The following is an 18,710-nucleotide window of genomic DNA, read 5'->3' as shown; positions in this document are numbered from 1 at the left end:
TAATACATCAACTAGCTTAACCAGCAAACTACTTCAGCACCAAACCAGCATATAAAGACATGCTGTCTTTCCCTAATGTTCCTCTGCATTGTGCAGTTTTCCACGAAGTCAATTGACAGATAGCTCATATTTATTTATAATGTATAAATTTGAGAGTTGTTTCTAGGGTACATGGTGTCCTCGGTGGTCTCGGCTCAGTACGGTCAGCTGTACGTCGCTGGAGCCCCTCGATTCAACCACACAGGAAAGGTGGTGATCTTCACCCTGACCAACAGTGGAAACCTCACCATACTGCATTCTCTCTACGGTCAGCAGGTAAAGCCAAGCACACACTACAAGACCGAAGATCACCACACTTTCATGTTTTAAAGAAAGTACTGTGGAAGGTATTTTTACATGGTACTCCAAGGTACTTTAAAGAATACCAAGGTACCACCAACCATGGCAGAGCTAAAAAATAAGGCTTACTTACAAATGATTAAAAAAAATTATAATTGTTTTTGCAAAGAAATGTTACATTAAAAATGAATTTATATCTGTGCTGATGCATAAACATAAAAAATGAAATGTTTTGTTGTTTTGGGGTGGGCCCAGTAAAAAAAACATCTTAACTACTGCCAAAAATATTCTTATTTTTTAATAATGCATAGTAGTATCACAGTACTTTTTGGTACTTTATGCAGGTGCAAAATCGTAGCCACCTGCCTGTTCCCAAAACTCTTCTAGTGTGCACACTTGTGAGATACTTTCAGGGCCCTATTTTAACGATCTGAAATGCAAGTATCAAACACAAAACGCAAGTAACTTTGTGGGCGGGTCTCGGGCGCTGTTGCTATTATGCCAGCGGGATAAATGTCTCTTGCGCCCGACGCAAATCTAAAATGGGTTGGTCTGAAGTAGCTTCTTTACTCATAGGTGTGGTTTGGGCGTAACGTGAAATAAACCAATCAGAGCGACATCTCATATTCCCTTTAAGAGCAGGCGCGCTTGTTTCATGGCGGATTGCTATTATAACGGCGGATTTGCCAGACGCACGCCAGGAGCGGTTCACAGCCGAGGAGACCGATGTTCTCGTCAGGGCCGTAAAACACAGAGAAGTGACATTGGGGATGGAGAAACACACCCAAATTATCTTCGCTTAAACTGGCGTATAATAATTTGGGTAAATGTGTAAGCTACATTTATGCCTATTTTTTCACATCTTCATGGACACAACAATGATTTCCCTCGTGTGGAATATTTTTCCTTGTAATTATGTATGGTTTGCAAAAATGTGAACTGCTGCTATGTGTAGATGAGAGAAGCAAAGTGTATGCGCATTTCTGCTCACGCTACATTATGGCCAAGCATGCGCCCTTAAAATAGCCTCTGAATAACATGCGCAACGCGCCACTGACTTTAGACGAGGATTCTCCTGGTCAGTGGCGGAATTGTTTTCTGAAACTGCAAAATAGCACCAGGGAACGTTTGCGCCGGAACACGCCTCCTCTTTGCGCTGAAACTCCCCCGGGAGCGCAAGTTCTTTCCCTAATTTACCGACGTGCGTCTGTGGAGGGAAAAGTCCGCTGTGCGTCGGGTGCAAAATAGGAATGTTACATGCGTCAGTGTACAAAGTCAATTGCGCTGGGTGCAAGATAGGGCCCCCAGAGTAGTTGCAGACACTATGATCAATTTCAGAGTGGTTTTAAATCTAGCCAAGCAGCCATCAAGTGTGCCTATAGTGTCCTGACTAACGAAACCGCAACAATGAGCAACTAAATAATATTATAAGGTGCGTTAAAGTCCTCCTGGAAGGTTCGTTAGGGTTAGTCGTAATTACCATGTCAGTAGCATTCAAAACACTTGGCACCTTTTCGACAAATAAATACCGCAAGATTCTCTACTTGTACAAAATCATGAATAAAGAATGTGGATTGAGAAATTTAACATGCTGTGGTGTAAGCTGAATTGTTATATTCTATTTCTTAACTGTACAAAACAACCAACGAAGCTGCAAGAGAGTAAAAGAGTGCAAGAAGTCAGAGCCAAAACAGCCCATTTATAATGTTCTTCTCCATCATTTGATAAACTACTACCATTATCTGCACAAAACGTACACAATCGCCTCTTTAAACAAAATTCCATTTACGACCTGCTTTCCACAGATGGTAATAGTGTGATGTTAATTGCACAAGGGAAATAGTGCCGTGTTGTCAATAATCTATAATAGGACTAATTTGCATGAAATAGTGCATGCAAAAGTAGTGTGTACTTGGTCTAAATGGTGAACATTCTCCTAACTCCTTCCCTAATCCATCTGTCTGCATTTTTCCATCATACCTTCTCTCTCTGAAACGGTGGCGTGTTTGATTAGAGAAGCACATCAGTAGATTAATGCGGACCATGTGTGTGGACAGGAGACGGCATGTGAAGGTCTAGACTCAGTCACCCGCTCCAGATGGGCAGGCGTCTCTATGGCCCATGTGAATCTCATCTGCACGTGTGTGTGTGTGTGTGTGTGTGTTTGTGTGTGTGTACGCATGGCCTCCAGTGAATGCACACAATAAACGCTTACTGTTTCAAACGCTGCAGGTCGCCGACCACAACATTCATTTATCTATCAACCTGTTATGCACCAGACCATGTGTGTGTGTCTCTGTGTGTGTGTGTGTGTGTGTGTGTGTGTGTGTGTGTGTGTGTGTGTGTGTGTGTGTGTGTGTGTGTGTGTGTGTGGGTGGGTGTGTTTGAGAGCCCTTAGGGAAGCACTTAGATGGGAATGTGATAAAGTGTCTCCGGTTTTCTGCCATTTGTAAAGTTTTTTTGCGAGTTCAAAACAGCGAGGTAACGGAAGAATATGCCATACAGTGATGCAATAGAAAAAAATTATTGTGTGGCTGTTGAAATACAAATAAATATTTGTCTGGTTGGTGTGAAATGTTAACTTTAATTAAAATGTTACTTCATAAAGAAATTGAAGCATCATTACAATGTCAGCATTCAAATCACTTTTGTTGGAGCAAGTCGACCAAGTGCCTTTTCAACAAAAAATACAGCAAAACTTTGAAAACGAAACTGTGAAACGTTTTGGCACGCATTTATTAAATGTCTAAATGCATTGCTTCTCCCATCATACCACATCATTTTGTGGTTCCTCAGATCATCAATCTTGTGACTAAGTGATAAAACTTGAGATTCTCACCAAGTGAATGATAAAACGGGAGTAAAAAAAACACCATTTTAAAGGACAAACATATTGTATTGACTTGAGGGTGGACTCTTTAGTTGAGAAAGTAGCAGCCATTTAGAAACCAAGCAGAACAGGTGCATATATTGCCTTATGTATTTGGATATTAAATGCTGACATGAGTGTGTTTTTGGTGAATTGTAGATTGGGTCGTATTATGGAAGTGAGTTGGCTCCGATTGATCTGGATGGCGATGGATTGACGGATCTTTTACTTGTTGGAGCTCCCATGTACTTCTACAGAGGGTGGGAGAAAGGCCGAATTTACATCTACACCATTAACTCACAGGTGACAACATAAATACAACACCATAATGTTATCTCAAAGAATACTGGTGCTCAGAAAGTCTGTTAAACATAAGTAGCACATGCACCGTTAACAGTAGCCTTTCCTATAGGCCTACAACGCTTGTTTACGCACCTCACGGTAAATCTGCAGCGCCACAGCAAAATACATAATATATTTTTTGTTACCTGAGTGGTGAGTTTGCAGGTTGACTCGAATATGAGGTAAAAAAGATCGTATAATGAGTTTCCCTCCCAAGCTGCACGTAAAAACGTGCGGGAAATTAGAAAATTAGGTTGGTTCCCATGAAACAAGAACTACACCGAGGGTAGTCTGCAAACGAATGACTCTTATGTTCTTAGGTTCTTTTAAAGAGTCATTCAACAGACTCACAAACGAACTACGGGTTGGTTCGAATCAGTCAGTGCATAAATCCTCTGATCCTCCACTGATCAACATCGCTTGTTTAAAGCACATCACGGTTTCCCTTTCGAGAGGTCTCTCGTATTGCGTAAGGCTAGCTTACGGTATGGGAAAACTCCTTTTCTCGAGAATATTGAAGCCAAATTTTTTAAAACGCAGTGCAGCTGCACAGCAGACACAGATGAGCGTCAGCGCGGTCATTGGCTGTGCTGCGGCAACTGCACGAACCTATGGCGAGGCGGCTCAGACGCGCCAACAAAAATGGCCGTGGCTTATAAGCACTCATTCTAGCCAAGGAACTCAGATTTCATCTCCTTCAGCAAACTCACCACTTCGCTGATCTCTGGATTAGAAGCCTTCTCGCCGCTGTCAAAAAGCCTTCAGCGGTACAAGCCACCTGCCTTGCAGTTCTGAGGATGCCGGCTTCCTGGTTTTCACTGATGCCTTAGTGTGCTCGCTGCAGTTTCCACAGTATCAAGCTCTCCTCCAGCTCACGCTAGGAAGGCAATAAACGTGGGTTGTGTGCCCACTATAAAGTACGCACCCCTGCACAAAAGCACTGTTCCCACAATATCAAGCTTTCCTCCAGCTCACGCTGGAAGTGTAATGAATGTAGTTTGTATGCACACTATGAAGTACGCACCCCTACACATGAAAACTGTTCCCACAGTATCAGTTCTCCCTCCAGCTCGCGCTGTAAAGCACGCACCCCTGCACATAAGCGCTGTTCACACAGTATTACAAGCACAAGACGGCTGGGCGGCCGGGTCCCTATCACAGAGCAGCCCGTCCCTAGATTTCATTCAACCCCTAGCTATGCGGGCCAAGGCCTGGGAGGCCATCCCCGGTATATCAGAATGGGTGTTGAACATAATAAAACGAGGCTACTCGCTACAGTTTGCTCGCAGACCTCCGCGCTTTATAGCCGTGGTCGAGACGACAGTGAGAAGAGATGTGGCACACGTCCTTCGCACCGAAGTGTCGAAACTGTTAGAAAAGGTGCTGTGGAACCAGTCCCTCGGTCACAAAGCGAATCTGGCTTTTACAGTCGCTACTTCCTCATTCCAAAGAAGGATTGCGGCCTCATGCCCATCCTAGACCTCAGACACCTGAACAAAGCGCTTATGACGCGCCCGTTCAGGATGCTGACAACCCAAAAAATCCTCGTGCAAATTTGCCCAGGGGATTGGTTTTTCTCAGTGGATCTGAAAGATGTTTATTTTCAAATCCAGATATCGCCCCATCACAGGCCATTCCTGAGATTCACCTTTGAGGGGCAGGCTTACCAGTACACAGCACTACCGTTCGGCCTATCTCTAGTACCTCGTACATTTACGAAGTGCATGGACGCAGCACTCTCCCCCCTGAGACAGCGGGGAGTGCGAGTGTTGAACTACCTCGACGGTTGGTTGATTATAGCCCAATCAGAGGCGCAATTGATAACTCACAGATCCTGGCTCCTCAGCCATCTAGAATGCCTCAGTCTCAGGATCAATGCTTCCAAAAGCACACTGTCTCCCAGCCAGAGTGTTTCTTTCCTGGGTACAGTGAAAGACTATATACAAATGAGTTCACACCGTTCAACGCCTAGCGGCATCTTTCAGAGCGGGTGCTTGCGTGCCTCTCAAGAGATTTCAGAGGATGTTGGGTCTCATGGCCTCAGCATCATCAGTACTCCAGCTTGGACTACTGCACATGCGTCCTCTCCAGCGCTGGCTAACTCACACATGGCGATCTGGCCTTTTACAAATCAGAGCGAACCATGGCTGTATCAAAGCCCTGGCTCCCTGGAAAGCAGCCGACTGGTATCAGTCATGCGTGAGTATGGGTGTGGTTTCAAAAAGAAAAGTGATCTCAACAGATGCCTCCAACATAGGTTGGGGGGTCCTTTACGAGGACAGGCCCATCTCTGGCCTATGGTCAAGTCCGTAGAGGTGCCTACATATAAACTGTTTAGAGATGAGAGTGGTTGCTCTATCACTGAAAGCCTTTCTCCCGTATCTGAAAGGCCACCATGTCCTGGTCCGGACGGACAACATGGCAGTGGTGTCCTACTTAAATCGCCAGGGCGGTCTCAGGTCAAACAACCTGCACACCATGGCCAAGAGTCTCATTCTATGGACAACGCTCGTTGCCGAACATTTTTTACAAAAAGCAGGGACGTGCTACTCGTGCGAAGTATCAAGGATACTCGCCTTCTTGCAAGAGCTCTTGGAGTCTACACAAAGTGTATGTGGCGGCCATAACAGCATCTCACGCTCTTGTGGCCGGACAATCTCTAGGAACAAACGACCTCGTCGTGCACTTCCTTAAATGGGCAAGGAGGCTAAACCCTCCGCGACCCCCCTCTGTGCCAATCCTGGAAGCCATGAAGGGTGCCCCATTCGAGCCGCTTCGGTCTGTGGACCTGAAGCACCTCTCGCTCAAAACCGCTCTCTTACTGGCACTAGCTTCAGTCAGTGCACTAGCTTCAGTGGGCGATTTGCAAGCGCTATCAGTAAGTGCTTCCTGCCCTGAATTTGGGCCTAACGACTCCAGAGTCGTCCTTAAGCCAAGGTTATGTTCCTAAAGTGCTCTCTCCTCCGTTCAGAGCACAGGTTATTTCACTAGCAGCTCTTCCCTCGCCAGAGGACGAAAGAGACGTGAATCTACTCTGTCCCGTCAGGGCTCTCAGAGTTTATCTGGAGCGTTCTGCCTCGTTCAGACAGTCGGAACAGCTCTTCGTATGCTTTGGCGGCCGCACCAAGGGACTCGCTGTCACAAAGCAGAGATTATCGCGCTGTAAAGTGGACGTTATTGCGCTGGCTTATGAGTCTGAGGGCCTTTACTGCCCCTTAGGCGTCAGAGCTCATTCCACGAGGGGCATGGCCTCGTCTTGTCCCTCGTCCTGTATTCACAACGAGTACAAATAGCAATGCAGATTAAGACTAGCCGATTTTGACTTGGGACATTATTGGGAAGCACAGGCAAAGCACTTCTACTTGGGCGCAGAGATATCACGCAACACCTGAAATCCGCTATCTCTGTGCCCAAGTAGCAGTGCTTTGCCTATTGAATGTCACTTAAGATTTAATTAAAGATTATTAATAGAGGTATGAATGTTGTAGGCTATATTTCTAAAGTATTAGAAGACTAGGTAAATAAACTAAATATATACAGTTTGATGATTGAACCGTAAGATTATTTTATCAAAAAATACCAACTAACCAAACTTGTGAGCATTATGAGGTCATACATGCTATAATATTTCATTCTGAACACAACTATGTTCTTGTCTTTCTCTCTCTCTTTATTCTACAGGGCTCTTTTATAGCAGATGGGACTCTTGGACCATCAGAACAGGCCCATGATTCTCGTTTTGGTGCGGCTATGTCCGCCCTTCCGGACTTGAATGGTGACGGCTTCAGTGAACTGGTAGTGGGAGCGCCACTGGAAGACAATCACAAAGGAGCTATCTATCTCTTCTATGGCCGACAAAAAAGCATCCAACCCAAATACAAACAGGTAAGATTTTACTTTATTAAACGCCTTTACAGTGATGCCAAAATACAAAAACATAAGAACAGGTATGACATTTTGCACCTTCCCAGCTAACAGGGAACGTTTTTTTCTTATGTGTATTTATGTGCTGATGTACAGTACTGTGCAAAAGTCTTAGGCATGTTACTACTACTGATCTCACCATCATCGAGTCCGTCTGTGATTACATGAAGAAACAGAAAAAACTGAGACAGACTAAATTAAGTAAAGTAGAGTTCTCAGTAGAACTTTGGCTAACGTTCTGAACAAAATTCTTCCAGTGATGTTAATAGAATGTTCGTTCAAAGTTATCTGGTGTTTGGAATGTTCAGAGAACATTCAAAAGTAACATTCCCATAATGTTTTTAGAATTATAAAATGGAATGTTTCCTTAACATTTGCATAACTAAGGAACAACTTTTTAAAAAAAAAAAGAATGTTCAGAGAATGTTTTGAAATAATGTTTTAATAAATTAATGGTAACATTAGCAAAAATATTCTGTGTCACGTGGGTTATTTCCTCACTATGGATGTTTCTCGCCCTCGATCTCAGAGGATAGCCGGTGGTGACGTCTCTCCAGGTCTCCGTTATTTCGGCCGCAGTGTTCATGGGATGATGGATGTGAATGGAGATGAGCTCATAGATCTGTCTGTGGGCTCTTTAGGGGCTGCAGTTCTGCTTTGGTGAGTTGGCACTATTCATCAGTGTTGGGGAAAGTTACTTTGAAAAGTAATGCATTACAAGATTGCGTTACTCCCTTAAAAAGTGACTAATTGCGTTACTTAGTTACTTTTTAAGAAAAATAATTACTTTTGCGGTACTTTTTTCCCACCTGGGCTGGGCTTGTTTTTTTTTTTATATCAAAAAAGTTCTATCTTTGGGCAAATGTAAAGACCCTTTTACACCAAAAGTGAAATAATAAGCCTCAGGCTGAAGGAAACACGTGTACAGTAGAGGCGCCGCTCATGCAAACCTTTCAGCTGCTGCCATTCTGGATAACAGAAGAATAGGATGCAGGAGAAGAAAGTTTAACACTTACTTCACCAATAAAAACTAAAAGTACCGTAAATTACTTTAAAATAAAAATAATTAAGTAATCTAAAGTCAATTTTGCTTATGGTTTGGTTTGACAAGTACATTGGTCAATAAAGTGAGATTAAATGCATAAAATATTTGTTTTCTTTAACATATTTAATTATTGGAGGTTTGTTAGTACTCTGATTTAGCATTTTACTGATTTTATTCATTTTGCTGAATCTGTTTTTTGTGCAAGTGCTAATGTAAATGAACGCTCACATTTAGTCTAGCTAACCATCATGTCTGCACACGACGCTTCTGCACTTACGACGTGTCTCAACATGAGGACAGGAGAGCTGTCAGTCAATAAATGGGAAAACAAAGTAACTTGCATTACTTATTTGAAAAAGTAACTCAGATATTTTGTTGTAAATTTTAAAAGTAATGCATTACTTTATAAGTTACTTGAAAAAGTAATCTGATTATGTAACTCAAGTTACTTGAAAACGTAACTCAAGTTACTTGAAAAAGTAATCTGATTATGTAACTCAAGTTACTTGAAAACGTAATTCAAGTTACTTGAAAACGTAACTCAAGTTACTTGAAAAAGTAATCTGATTATGTAACTCAAGTTACTTGAAAACGTAACTCAGGTTACTTGAAAACGTAACTCAAGTTACTTGAAAAAGTAATCTGATTACGTAACTCAAGTTACTTGTAATGGGTTACCCCCAACACTTCTATTCACATTAGGAGAAACAAAGATGATACACAATTGAAATATAATGGAGAACTCCATTAAGACAGTTTTATACCTTCACGTGTTTTCGAACAGGTCTCGCAGTGTTGTCCGTGTGGGGATCAGCGTTAATTTTGAGCCTTCAAAAATCAATGTTTTTAATAAAGACTGCATCCGAGGAGGCCGAGAGGTGTCGTGTATGTTGGCCAACGTTTGCCTGAACGTCACGGCACGGACACCGATGATGAATCCAAAGAAAGTCGGTATGTAACGTGATATCCATCAGCGAACCTGAAAATGACTGATCAATCAGGGCTGAATGATAAAAGCACACTTGTTGTATTTTCCAGTGTCCTGTGCCTGTGTGTAATCTCTTTCAGATGTTGCCACGAAAGGCCACTCCTTAATATTAGAACAGTTTTTCCTAATGCATAAAAGCCTCAGGCCAGAGAGAAAACACTTTAATCCCGGCATTTAGAGAGAAAAGCCTGTGGAAACCATCATAAAACTGTGTCAGGCTTCCCCTTCGTTTGCCATCTGGAACTTATAAGATCAGGTCTGGAGGGTCAAGCATGCACTTAAACTGAGTCATGGACAATACTCATCTCTTCATGAAACGTGATCCAATGGCCATAATTTCACACTTAAAAAATACGGTAACACTTTACAATAAGGTTAAATAGTTAACATTAGTTAATGTATTAACTAACAATGAGCAATACATTTGTTACAGTATTTATTAATCTTTGTTAATGTTAGTTAAAAAATCCAGCTGTTCATTGTTTGTTCATGTTAGTTCACAGTGCATTAACTAATGTTAACAAATACAACTTTTGATTTTAATAATGTATTAGTAAATGCTGAAATTAATATTAACTAAGATTAATAAATGCTGAAGAAGTATCGTTAATTCTTAGTTCATGTTAGCAAAGCTAGTTAACTAATGAACCTTATTGTAAAGTGTTAACAAAAATATTTTTCATTCTCAGCATTTCTGTGTTGTTTTCCAGTACAAATATCTAAACATTCGCCTATTTTCTACTTGCGTTGCATTGTTACAATGTTGGTAGTATATGTATAAATGACCAATGTTTACTCGTTTATTTTTAGATATTTGTACTGGAAAACAAGACAAGAATACTGAGGAAGAGCATCATTTCTTGCAGTGTCGAAACTGAGATGTTGTTGTTGTTGTGGACACTGAGATGTTGTCTTTCTGCTCAGCACTGAGGTACACCTTTGGTTTCGAGGAGAATGGATATTTCCCCAGAGTCGTGTTAGACAGCACAGAAGACCCTCAGCCCAGAGACGTCACCCTGAGACCGGACTCAAAATACTGCCAGCAAGTGTATTTCCACGTTCATGTGAGACACTTTCTGTACATCTCATCATCTTCATACATTTAAGCTTAAGTGATTTAATTTTTATGTGAGCAAAAGAAAGCGTGGAGTGAGACGAGAGACATGACACTATAACTACACTTTTTTTTAAAAAAGTCAAATTAATAGGTTTATTCAATAAGGATCCATTAAATTGAGAAAAAGTGATGGTAAATACATTTATAATATTACAAAAGATTTCTGTTTTTAAGATTTTTTATTTTTTAAGATTTCTGTCAACGTTCTATTCATCAAAGAATTCCAAAAGAAAATATATCACACACAAAAAAGCGGCACGACTGTTTTCAACACTGATAATAATCATAAATGTTTCTTGATCATCAAATCCTCATATTAGAGTGATTTCTGAAGGATCATGTGTCACTGAAGACTGGAGTAATGATGCTGAACATTCAGCTTTGATCACAGGAATAAATTATATCTTATTCACATAGAAAACAGCTATTTTAAATTGTAATAATATTTCACAATTTGTACGATATTTTTATTTAAATAAATGCAGCCTTGGTGGGCAGAAGAGATTCTGCGCCCTCAAACAATATCTAGGCTTACATTCAAGATCTATATATTTGATTTGCATATACAAATACACAGTTTTAACATAAAAACGAATGTTTCTGGCAAACCATATTATTAATTTATTTGATCTATTTAATTTTATTTGCATCTGATTTTATTTAAATCACATTTTCAAAATGCATTCATTCAAATCGCTTCGAATCAGTGTTATTCTGTTCCTTATGAAAATTACATTTTTCATGGTTAAACAAGAAGAAAATACAGTTAGTGAAAATGTATGAAATTTAAACAAATTGATGTTTAAATCGTTATATACTTATCATCATTTATTGATGATAAACATATAAAGCTGTTTATTGTGCATTTAAAACGCATTCAATGTATTAGTACTATCACAGAAATATGACATGTTTCATGCTTCAATGACTGACAAATATGCACCACATTAGGTTTATGAGCTTGTTTACTGCAAAAACTGTGTAATCCAAATGGATGGACATTTTATATGCAATTCGTCTTTATTTAAGGCCTAAATATTTGTTGAGTGCAGTGTGTTTTGAAACCGAATCCGGTTGTTTACACAGGAAGTGACAGACTACTCTCGACCCGTGATCTTCACTGTCAACGCCGGCCTGCGGAACACAGAAGAAGGGCCGGTTCTGGACGACGGATGGCCGACCAGTCTGCAAGCGGAGGTGAGACAGAACCGCTCACACTAAATGCGTCGCATTGTGTTTATTGTGCAATTTATACGCGAAAATGAGTTTACTACCTTAGTTAACATGAACTAAGAATGAACAATACTTCTATAGAATTTATTCATCTTAGTTAATATTATTTTCAACATTTACTAATACGTTATTAAAATCAAATGTTGTATTTGTTAACATTAGTTAATGCACTGTGAAATAACATGCACACACACTGAACAGCTGTATTTTCATTAACTAACATTAACAAAGATTAATAAATACTGTAACAAATGTTTTGCTCATTGTTAGTTCATGTTTGTTAATACATTAACTAATGTTAACTAATGAACCTTATTGTAAAGCGTTACCATAACTTCTTTGTCATGCATTCTTCTAAAATCTCTCTCTCTCTCTCTCTCTCTCTCTCTCTCTCTCTCTCTCTCTCTCTCTCTCTCTCTCTCTCTCTCTCTCTCTCTCTCTTTAGCTTCCGTTCTGGAACGGTTGTGATAATGACGATCAGTGTGTTCCCAACCTCGTCTTGCAGAGCAGCTCTGACTTATTAGATCGCAGGTTTGTCCTCACACACACTATTGCTTTCCTCACACATTGAAACACAACTCTGCTTATTACACACACAGGGACAGCACACAAACATGCCAAAATATTAAAAATAAAAGGATTACAATGTAAAAGATTATTATTGTGTACATAAAGATATTGTGGAATCCGGCTTGTCCCGTAGATGGTCTCGCTTTAACCTCACACACACACACACACACACTCAGCTTTAACCTCGAGCATGATCAGATCCATTTCCTCGCTAGAGAAGCATTCAGTTTTTCCGCTTGCAAATTCCTCCATGTAAATAGTGAATCTGTCACGGCGCGAACGCAACTGGCTTTTAAAGGGAATGGGAAATTACACTCTGATTGCTTTAACACACGTTACGCCCAAAACACACTCATTCCTCATTAAGAGAATAGGGACGACCCTTTTAAACCATGCGCCGGGAGCACCGACCATTTTTCCCGTCGTAAAAGTAGTACTAGTAAACTATTAACTAGTAAAAGGGGATTCGGACACGCACTAATGCTGGGGACACACTTAACGACTAGCTGAAACATTCTGAGACTGAACTGAACACACTTACAGACTGTTTCCAACGACTGCAGCAGATTTAAACACTGAAACTGAACACCGACTGAACACGACACGAGTCTCAGATTACATTCATAATCGGCCTTACAGTCGTTAAATGGGGCATCGGATGCAAAATTCACTTTTATATGGTGTTTGCATATAAATGTGTGTTTGCAGTGTGTGGACACAACCACCATACAATGAAAAAAATCCATTCACTCCTTTTTTTTTTAATCCTCAAAAAGCCTACACTCTCAATAATCAAGCCGTTTGGACTTTCTGAACAATATGATGTCATAATGCTCATGCTCCGCCCACGACCGCTGACGGACTGTCCCATATTAGCATATTTCCCATATTAGCATATTTCCCGTATTAGCATATTAACCATATTAGCATATTTACGCCCTCATTATTAGCATATTAGTTGCTCATTATCATTTAAAGAGACATGCACCGACACGGGTCGCTGTGAACAGAGCTGTTTTTGAGGAGGTAAAAGGGTGTTGTTTTACACAACCATTGAGGAATTTTAACCAAGGTGTGTTACAAACTGTACATGAAGACCCTAAAGAATCACTCCAACTTGTGGAAACTGGGCATCCGATGACCCCTTTGAGTGTGTCCCCGGCTTAAGTGCACTTGCGCCGTGCGCTTTAGACCATGCGCTTAGATCGTTAAAATAGGGCCCTGTGTCTCTGTGTGTTTCAGGCAGTTCTGCGTGCGCAGCGAGCGCTCCTTGTGGCCGGTGTGTGTTCATCAGAGAGCGAGAGCGAGTAATGAGCGTATGGTGGAGGCCAGCCGGAGGAAAGTCCTGGTCGAGGCGCGTTTGGAGAACCGAGGAGAGAACGCGTACGGCACGGTCCTGCACCTCACGCATTCTCCAAACCTCCAGTTCTCCAGTCTGGTGGTGAAGGTTCGTCTGATCTCATTCCTAGAGTCAAGTCACCTTTATTTATATAGCGCTTTTTACAATACAGATTGCGAAGAAAGGTGAAAAATGTGACAGTGGCAAGTAGGGATGGGCATTCGATTAAATTTTCTTAGTCGATCGTCGGGAGAATTAACGATCGACTATCGATTAATCATTAATATTTTTATATTGAGATTCATTATTTCTTCAACTTTTTATAAATTAAAAATGCAATGAAAATACAAAAATACAGTTTGTTTGTCCTCGATGAGATCTTTATTACAAGAAGATCAACTTGTGGCATTGAAACTGCACGTTCGGTAACGTTAGACTTGAAGATATGCCCTGCGGTGCTCTAAAACAGCGGAACAGCGAGCCGGCGTTCTTAAACAGAGACCCATGGCCACTTCATCCGTTTTCTGTGATCGGATAACTATCCGATCGTGAAAAGACCAAATGTAAATGCCCTCCGAAACGCATTCGAGGCGGATTTAAACCCGATCGCTCAAACCACTTCAGGAGGAGATCTGAGACGCATTCCAGACGAAACTGGACAAGAGTAAATGCATCTGGTTGTTGAAACTACATATGTAAATTTGACTTATCCCAAAAATGCTAAGAAATAAACATGTGAGAGCGTTTTATAGGCCTAGGCTATATGTCATGTTATAGCCAGATATGACGGCGTTACTGGAACACGCATCACCACAGATGAGCATCTATTCAAGCCAACGTGCAAACTATCGCAAATCAAAGTGAAAGTCATTCATCAAAACACAATCATCTTCATTAAAAGTAAAGAACCGAAATGATCTTACCAGGGCTGTTGCCGCAATATTGTTGCAGTCTTTGATTTAGAAATTTTCGCTGATGATCAATAAAATGCAGCTCATATCAGTTGCTTTGGACGTGCAACAATTTAAATATGTAGCGCGGGAATTCAAGATCGGATTTATATCCGTTTTGCAAAAACACATATGACCGGGTGTAAATGGAATCGTTTTGATAAATCAGATAGCTATCCGATCTGAGAAAACGCATGAAGTTCCCATAGAACTTCTGCACCAGTCCACTGATTTCTGTTGAGAAAGATAAGCATGTTGACATGATCTGGGATCAGACGCGACCGCAACCTGGTGACAGCCAGTCCAGCCGCCGAAAACACCCGCTCTGAGGGGACTGACGTTGCCGGGATGCACAGGTACCTCCGCGCTAAAATCAATTCCATTGCTTCAAGACTCACACTACGCAACGCAACCTGCATTAGATTAATCGATAACAAATAAACGTGATCGACGAAATTCTTAACGATCGATTATCGATCGTCGATTAATCATGCCCATCCCTAGTGGCAAGGAACCAAAACTCCATCAGAGACAAAATGGAGAAAAAACCTTGAGAGAAACCAGACTCAGTCTGTTACGAGTGCTCTGAGACAAGAAGGTTGAGTTCCACATGCAGTATTTATTGAACAGGTTAATCCAAAGTACAGGCAGGGTCAAACACAGGTAGGCAGTCCATACAAACAAACACAACAAGGCAAAAGAGTAATCCACGGAACAGGCAAGAAATCCAAATACTAAGAGACATGAAACCAGGAAGAATGCTCAGAATTGCAGTGTAACACCAAACAAGACTTCGCTGAGAATGAATGAGAAAACCAGGCTTATATGGGGTGAGCTAAACCAGATAATGAAACACAGGTGAGTGTGATAATGGATGAAGAGTGCGCGCAGTAAGTTATGGGAAATGTAGTTTGTGAGGGAATGACATTAGTCTGGTGTGGAGTGCCCTCTGGTGGCTCTCAAGGGCACTCCAGCTGGTGACCGTTACACAGTCGCTCAGTTCTCCTCTGGCCAACAAACGAACAGTGTGATTGTGAGTTTTTATTAGTTACTAATTACGAATTTTCTAGTTTTAGAGCTTCCGAGGTGCAGTGAACCTGAGGTTACCCCGTGAGTCAGTCCTAGAGCTCCTCATGTCCGATTTTAGGAAAAAATTTAGTCTATTGGAGATGTCCGATAGATTTCTTAGGCGTGCCGAAAGAACACCACAGACACAGTGTGATCACCATGGGAAAATCTCAGAGTAAAACTGGGAGCTGTGAAAAATATGATACACTGGTGTTTTGCCAGATGAGAAGTTTATCTATGTATTTACTCTTTTAATTCCTTTTATAACGGTATCATTTTTATATCAATTTTAATTCCTTTTATAACTGTTTTAACTTTCCTTGCTTTTATTTTGTGATCATTTTAATTCCTTTCTGTGTAAAGCACTTTGAATTACCGTAGTGTATGAAATGTGCTATATAAATAAACTTGCCTTGCCTTGATCCGAGTCTCAGCCTGGGCTTCACCTGTATTTATGAGGGTTTAGAGCGTTAAAGAAGGACTTTAAACATGAGATGGAAGGAGTTGCTGATAAAAAGGGAAAGGGAAACCATGAGTCTGTGTGTGTGGATATGTTCCAAAACCCAGGAAATTCCTAAATGACTTCATACCTAGCTAAAAAAATGTGTTTCTAAAAATGGTGCCGTTAAGCAATGTTTTCTGTACGTTCAAAATGTTTTTTTAAATGTTTTTTCTTGGTTGTGTGAACGTTAAGGGAACATTCCATTTTGCAAACATTATGGGATTGTTACTTTTAAATGTAACTTCTGAACATTCCGAAACAAGTAGCAACATTTAAAATTGTAGGACGAATATCCAACTGAAATGTTTCAGATTTTTTTTTTTGTGCTAGAACATTATTAAAGACCAGATAACTTTGAACGAATGTTCTTTTTACATTACTGGAAGAACGTTTGTTCATAAATAAAAACGTTATGATTTAGTTGGGAACATTCCCTGTTAGCTGGCAGTATCATAATCCCAATGGAAACAACACAATTGCCCTAGAGGAAATGTTATTGCCCATTCAAAGGTTGCTCATTCATGCTTCAGGAGTGTTTCAATGAATACATACAAGAAAGAGTTTGTTGTTGGTCGCCAGCAGCTCCAGACAAACAATGGCACTCAAAACTGTCCAGTTACTGTTATGGTGATGCAAGGATGAACCCAATTGCAGACAGTTTGCAGGAAACAAGGTTTATTCTTTACAAATAACAGGGAAAACAAAACCCACGAGGGGGCAAAACAAGACAGGATAGACTAACAAGACTAGACTAAGACTGACAGAAAACAGAACAATAAACTAACAGCTAAGACAGGATCAAACACTTCACAAGACTTCTCAACAGGTTACTCACGAATGAATCTTCACATAAAGATTTGCAATGAACCGGCACAGGACAGCAAACACAAGGGGATTAAATAGGGAGCAAACTAATCAGGAACACAGGTGATAATGGGTAAAGCAATCAAGACAAAACGAGGATAACAAGGGGGCGGGGCAGAGAACGAGACAACACAAGCACATGGCCCAAACAAATGGCCATGTGCTTGTACACAAGACATGGGTCTGTCATGATCCTGCCTCAAAACAAGAAAGATCTAGGACATGAAGGCAGAATCATGACAGAACCCTCCCCCCAAGGAGCGGCTTCCAGACGCTCCCTAGAGGGAACATGAAACACGGGACAAGACCGACTGAGACATAGACACAAACCAACAATACATGACAAAAACTAATAAAGGCAGACATGAATACACAATGACAGGATTGGGGTGACATAATAAAAATAAAAAACAAGGAAGAGGAGGCGGAGACAACACAGAGTTCATAGGGGAATGTCCAGGGTGGATGGGAGGACTGGGGGGAAACACAAAGTCCTTAGGGGGCAGTCCAGGGTGGATGGGTGGACTAGGGGTCTTGGGTGGACAGGACGAGGGCTGACGGCGAGGGGTCCGGGCAGACATGGATGGGGACACACGAGGGACAGTCTTGGGGGAAACAGTCCGGGGTGAAGTGGTGACAGAGGGAACAGCTACAGCCGGCAGCGGAGCGAAGACAATGGGTGAGGCAGGTGGTAAGGGAGTGGAGAAAGATGTAGACTGTGATGCTGGGACAGGGCTGGACACAAAATTAGGGACAGGGCTGAACACAGACATCCTCCTGTCAGCTGGGACAGGACTGGACACATCTGCTGGGACAGGGCTGGACACATTAGCTGGGACAGGGCTGGACACATTAGCTGGGACAGGGCTGGACACATCAGCTGGGACAGGGCTGGACACATCAGCTGGGACAGGGCTGGACACATCAGCTGGGACAGGGCTGGACACATCAGCTGGGACAGGGCTGGACACATCAGCTGGGACAGGGCTGGACACATCAGCTGGGACAGGGCTGGACACATCAGCTGGGACAGGGCTGGACACAATAGCTGGGACAGGACTGGACACATCAGCTGGGACAGGCATCTCCAGAATCTTGGCTAGACTGGACAGATACTCGGACAAGGCTCTTGCAGCGATGACAATCGGCATCTCGTGGCTCGCCGAAACCGACCGCAAAACAGCCTTAGCAGCTGAATCGGCCGCTGCTCGCTCTGCAGCCCTCATGACTGCAGACTCTGGAACAGCGCTTGCAGGAGCGGGCTCTGGAACAGCGCTTGCAGGAGCGGGCTCTGGAACAGCGCTTGCAGGAGCGGGCTCTGGAACAGCGCTTGCAGGAGCGGGCTCTGGAACAGCGCTTGCAGGAGCGGGCTCTGGAACAGCGCTTGCAGGAGCGGGCTCTGGAACAGCGCTTGCAGGAGCGGGCTCTGGAACAGCGCTTGCAGGAGCGGGCTCTGGAACAGCGCTTGCAGGAGCGGGCTCTGGAACAGCGCTTGCAGGAGCGGGCTCTGGAACAGCGCTTGCAGGAGCGGGCTCTGGAACAGCGCTTGCAGGAGCGGGC

General features: G+C 42.2%; 1 protein-coding gene across 1 annotated transcript in view; it reads left to right on the top strand.

Moving 5' to 3' along the window:
- itga11b (integrin, alpha 11b) overlaps nucleotides 1–18,710 on the top strand; it is a 57,553-nt gene that overhangs the window by 25,471 nt on the left and 13,372 nt on the right. Inside the window, exons 12-20 of the mRNA XM_081356421.1 lie at nucleotides 167–315; nucleotides 3,368–3,511; nucleotides 7,232–7,435; nucleotides 8,004–8,134; nucleotides 9,304–9,470; nucleotides 10,432–10,571; nucleotides 11,711–11,821; nucleotides 12,303–12,388; nucleotides 13,670–13,874. Of these exons, the coding sequence (XP_081212547.1) occupies nucleotides 167–315; nucleotides 3,368–3,511; nucleotides 7,232–7,435; nucleotides 8,004–8,134; nucleotides 9,304–9,470; nucleotides 10,432–10,571; nucleotides 11,711–11,821; nucleotides 12,303–12,388; nucleotides 13,670–13,874 (1,337 nt within the window). The remainder of the gene's footprint in view (nucleotides 1–166; nucleotides 316–3,367; nucleotides 3,512–7,231; nucleotides 7,436–8,003; nucleotides 8,135–9,303; nucleotides 9,471–10,431; nucleotides 10,572–11,710; nucleotides 11,822–12,302; nucleotides 12,389–13,669; nucleotides 13,875–18,710) is intronic.

The sequence above is a fragment of the Scardinius erythrophthalmus genome (genome assembly GCF_964197995.2).
Source record: "Scardinius erythrophthalmus genome assembly, chromosome: 24".
Classification (NCBI taxonomy): Eukaryota; Metazoa; Chordata; class Actinopteri; order Cypriniformes; family Leuciscidae; genus Scardinius; species Scardinius erythrophthalmus.
The sequence above is the reverse complement of the archived record's forward strand: the minus strand, read 5'-3'. Positions and strand labels throughout refer to the sequence as shown.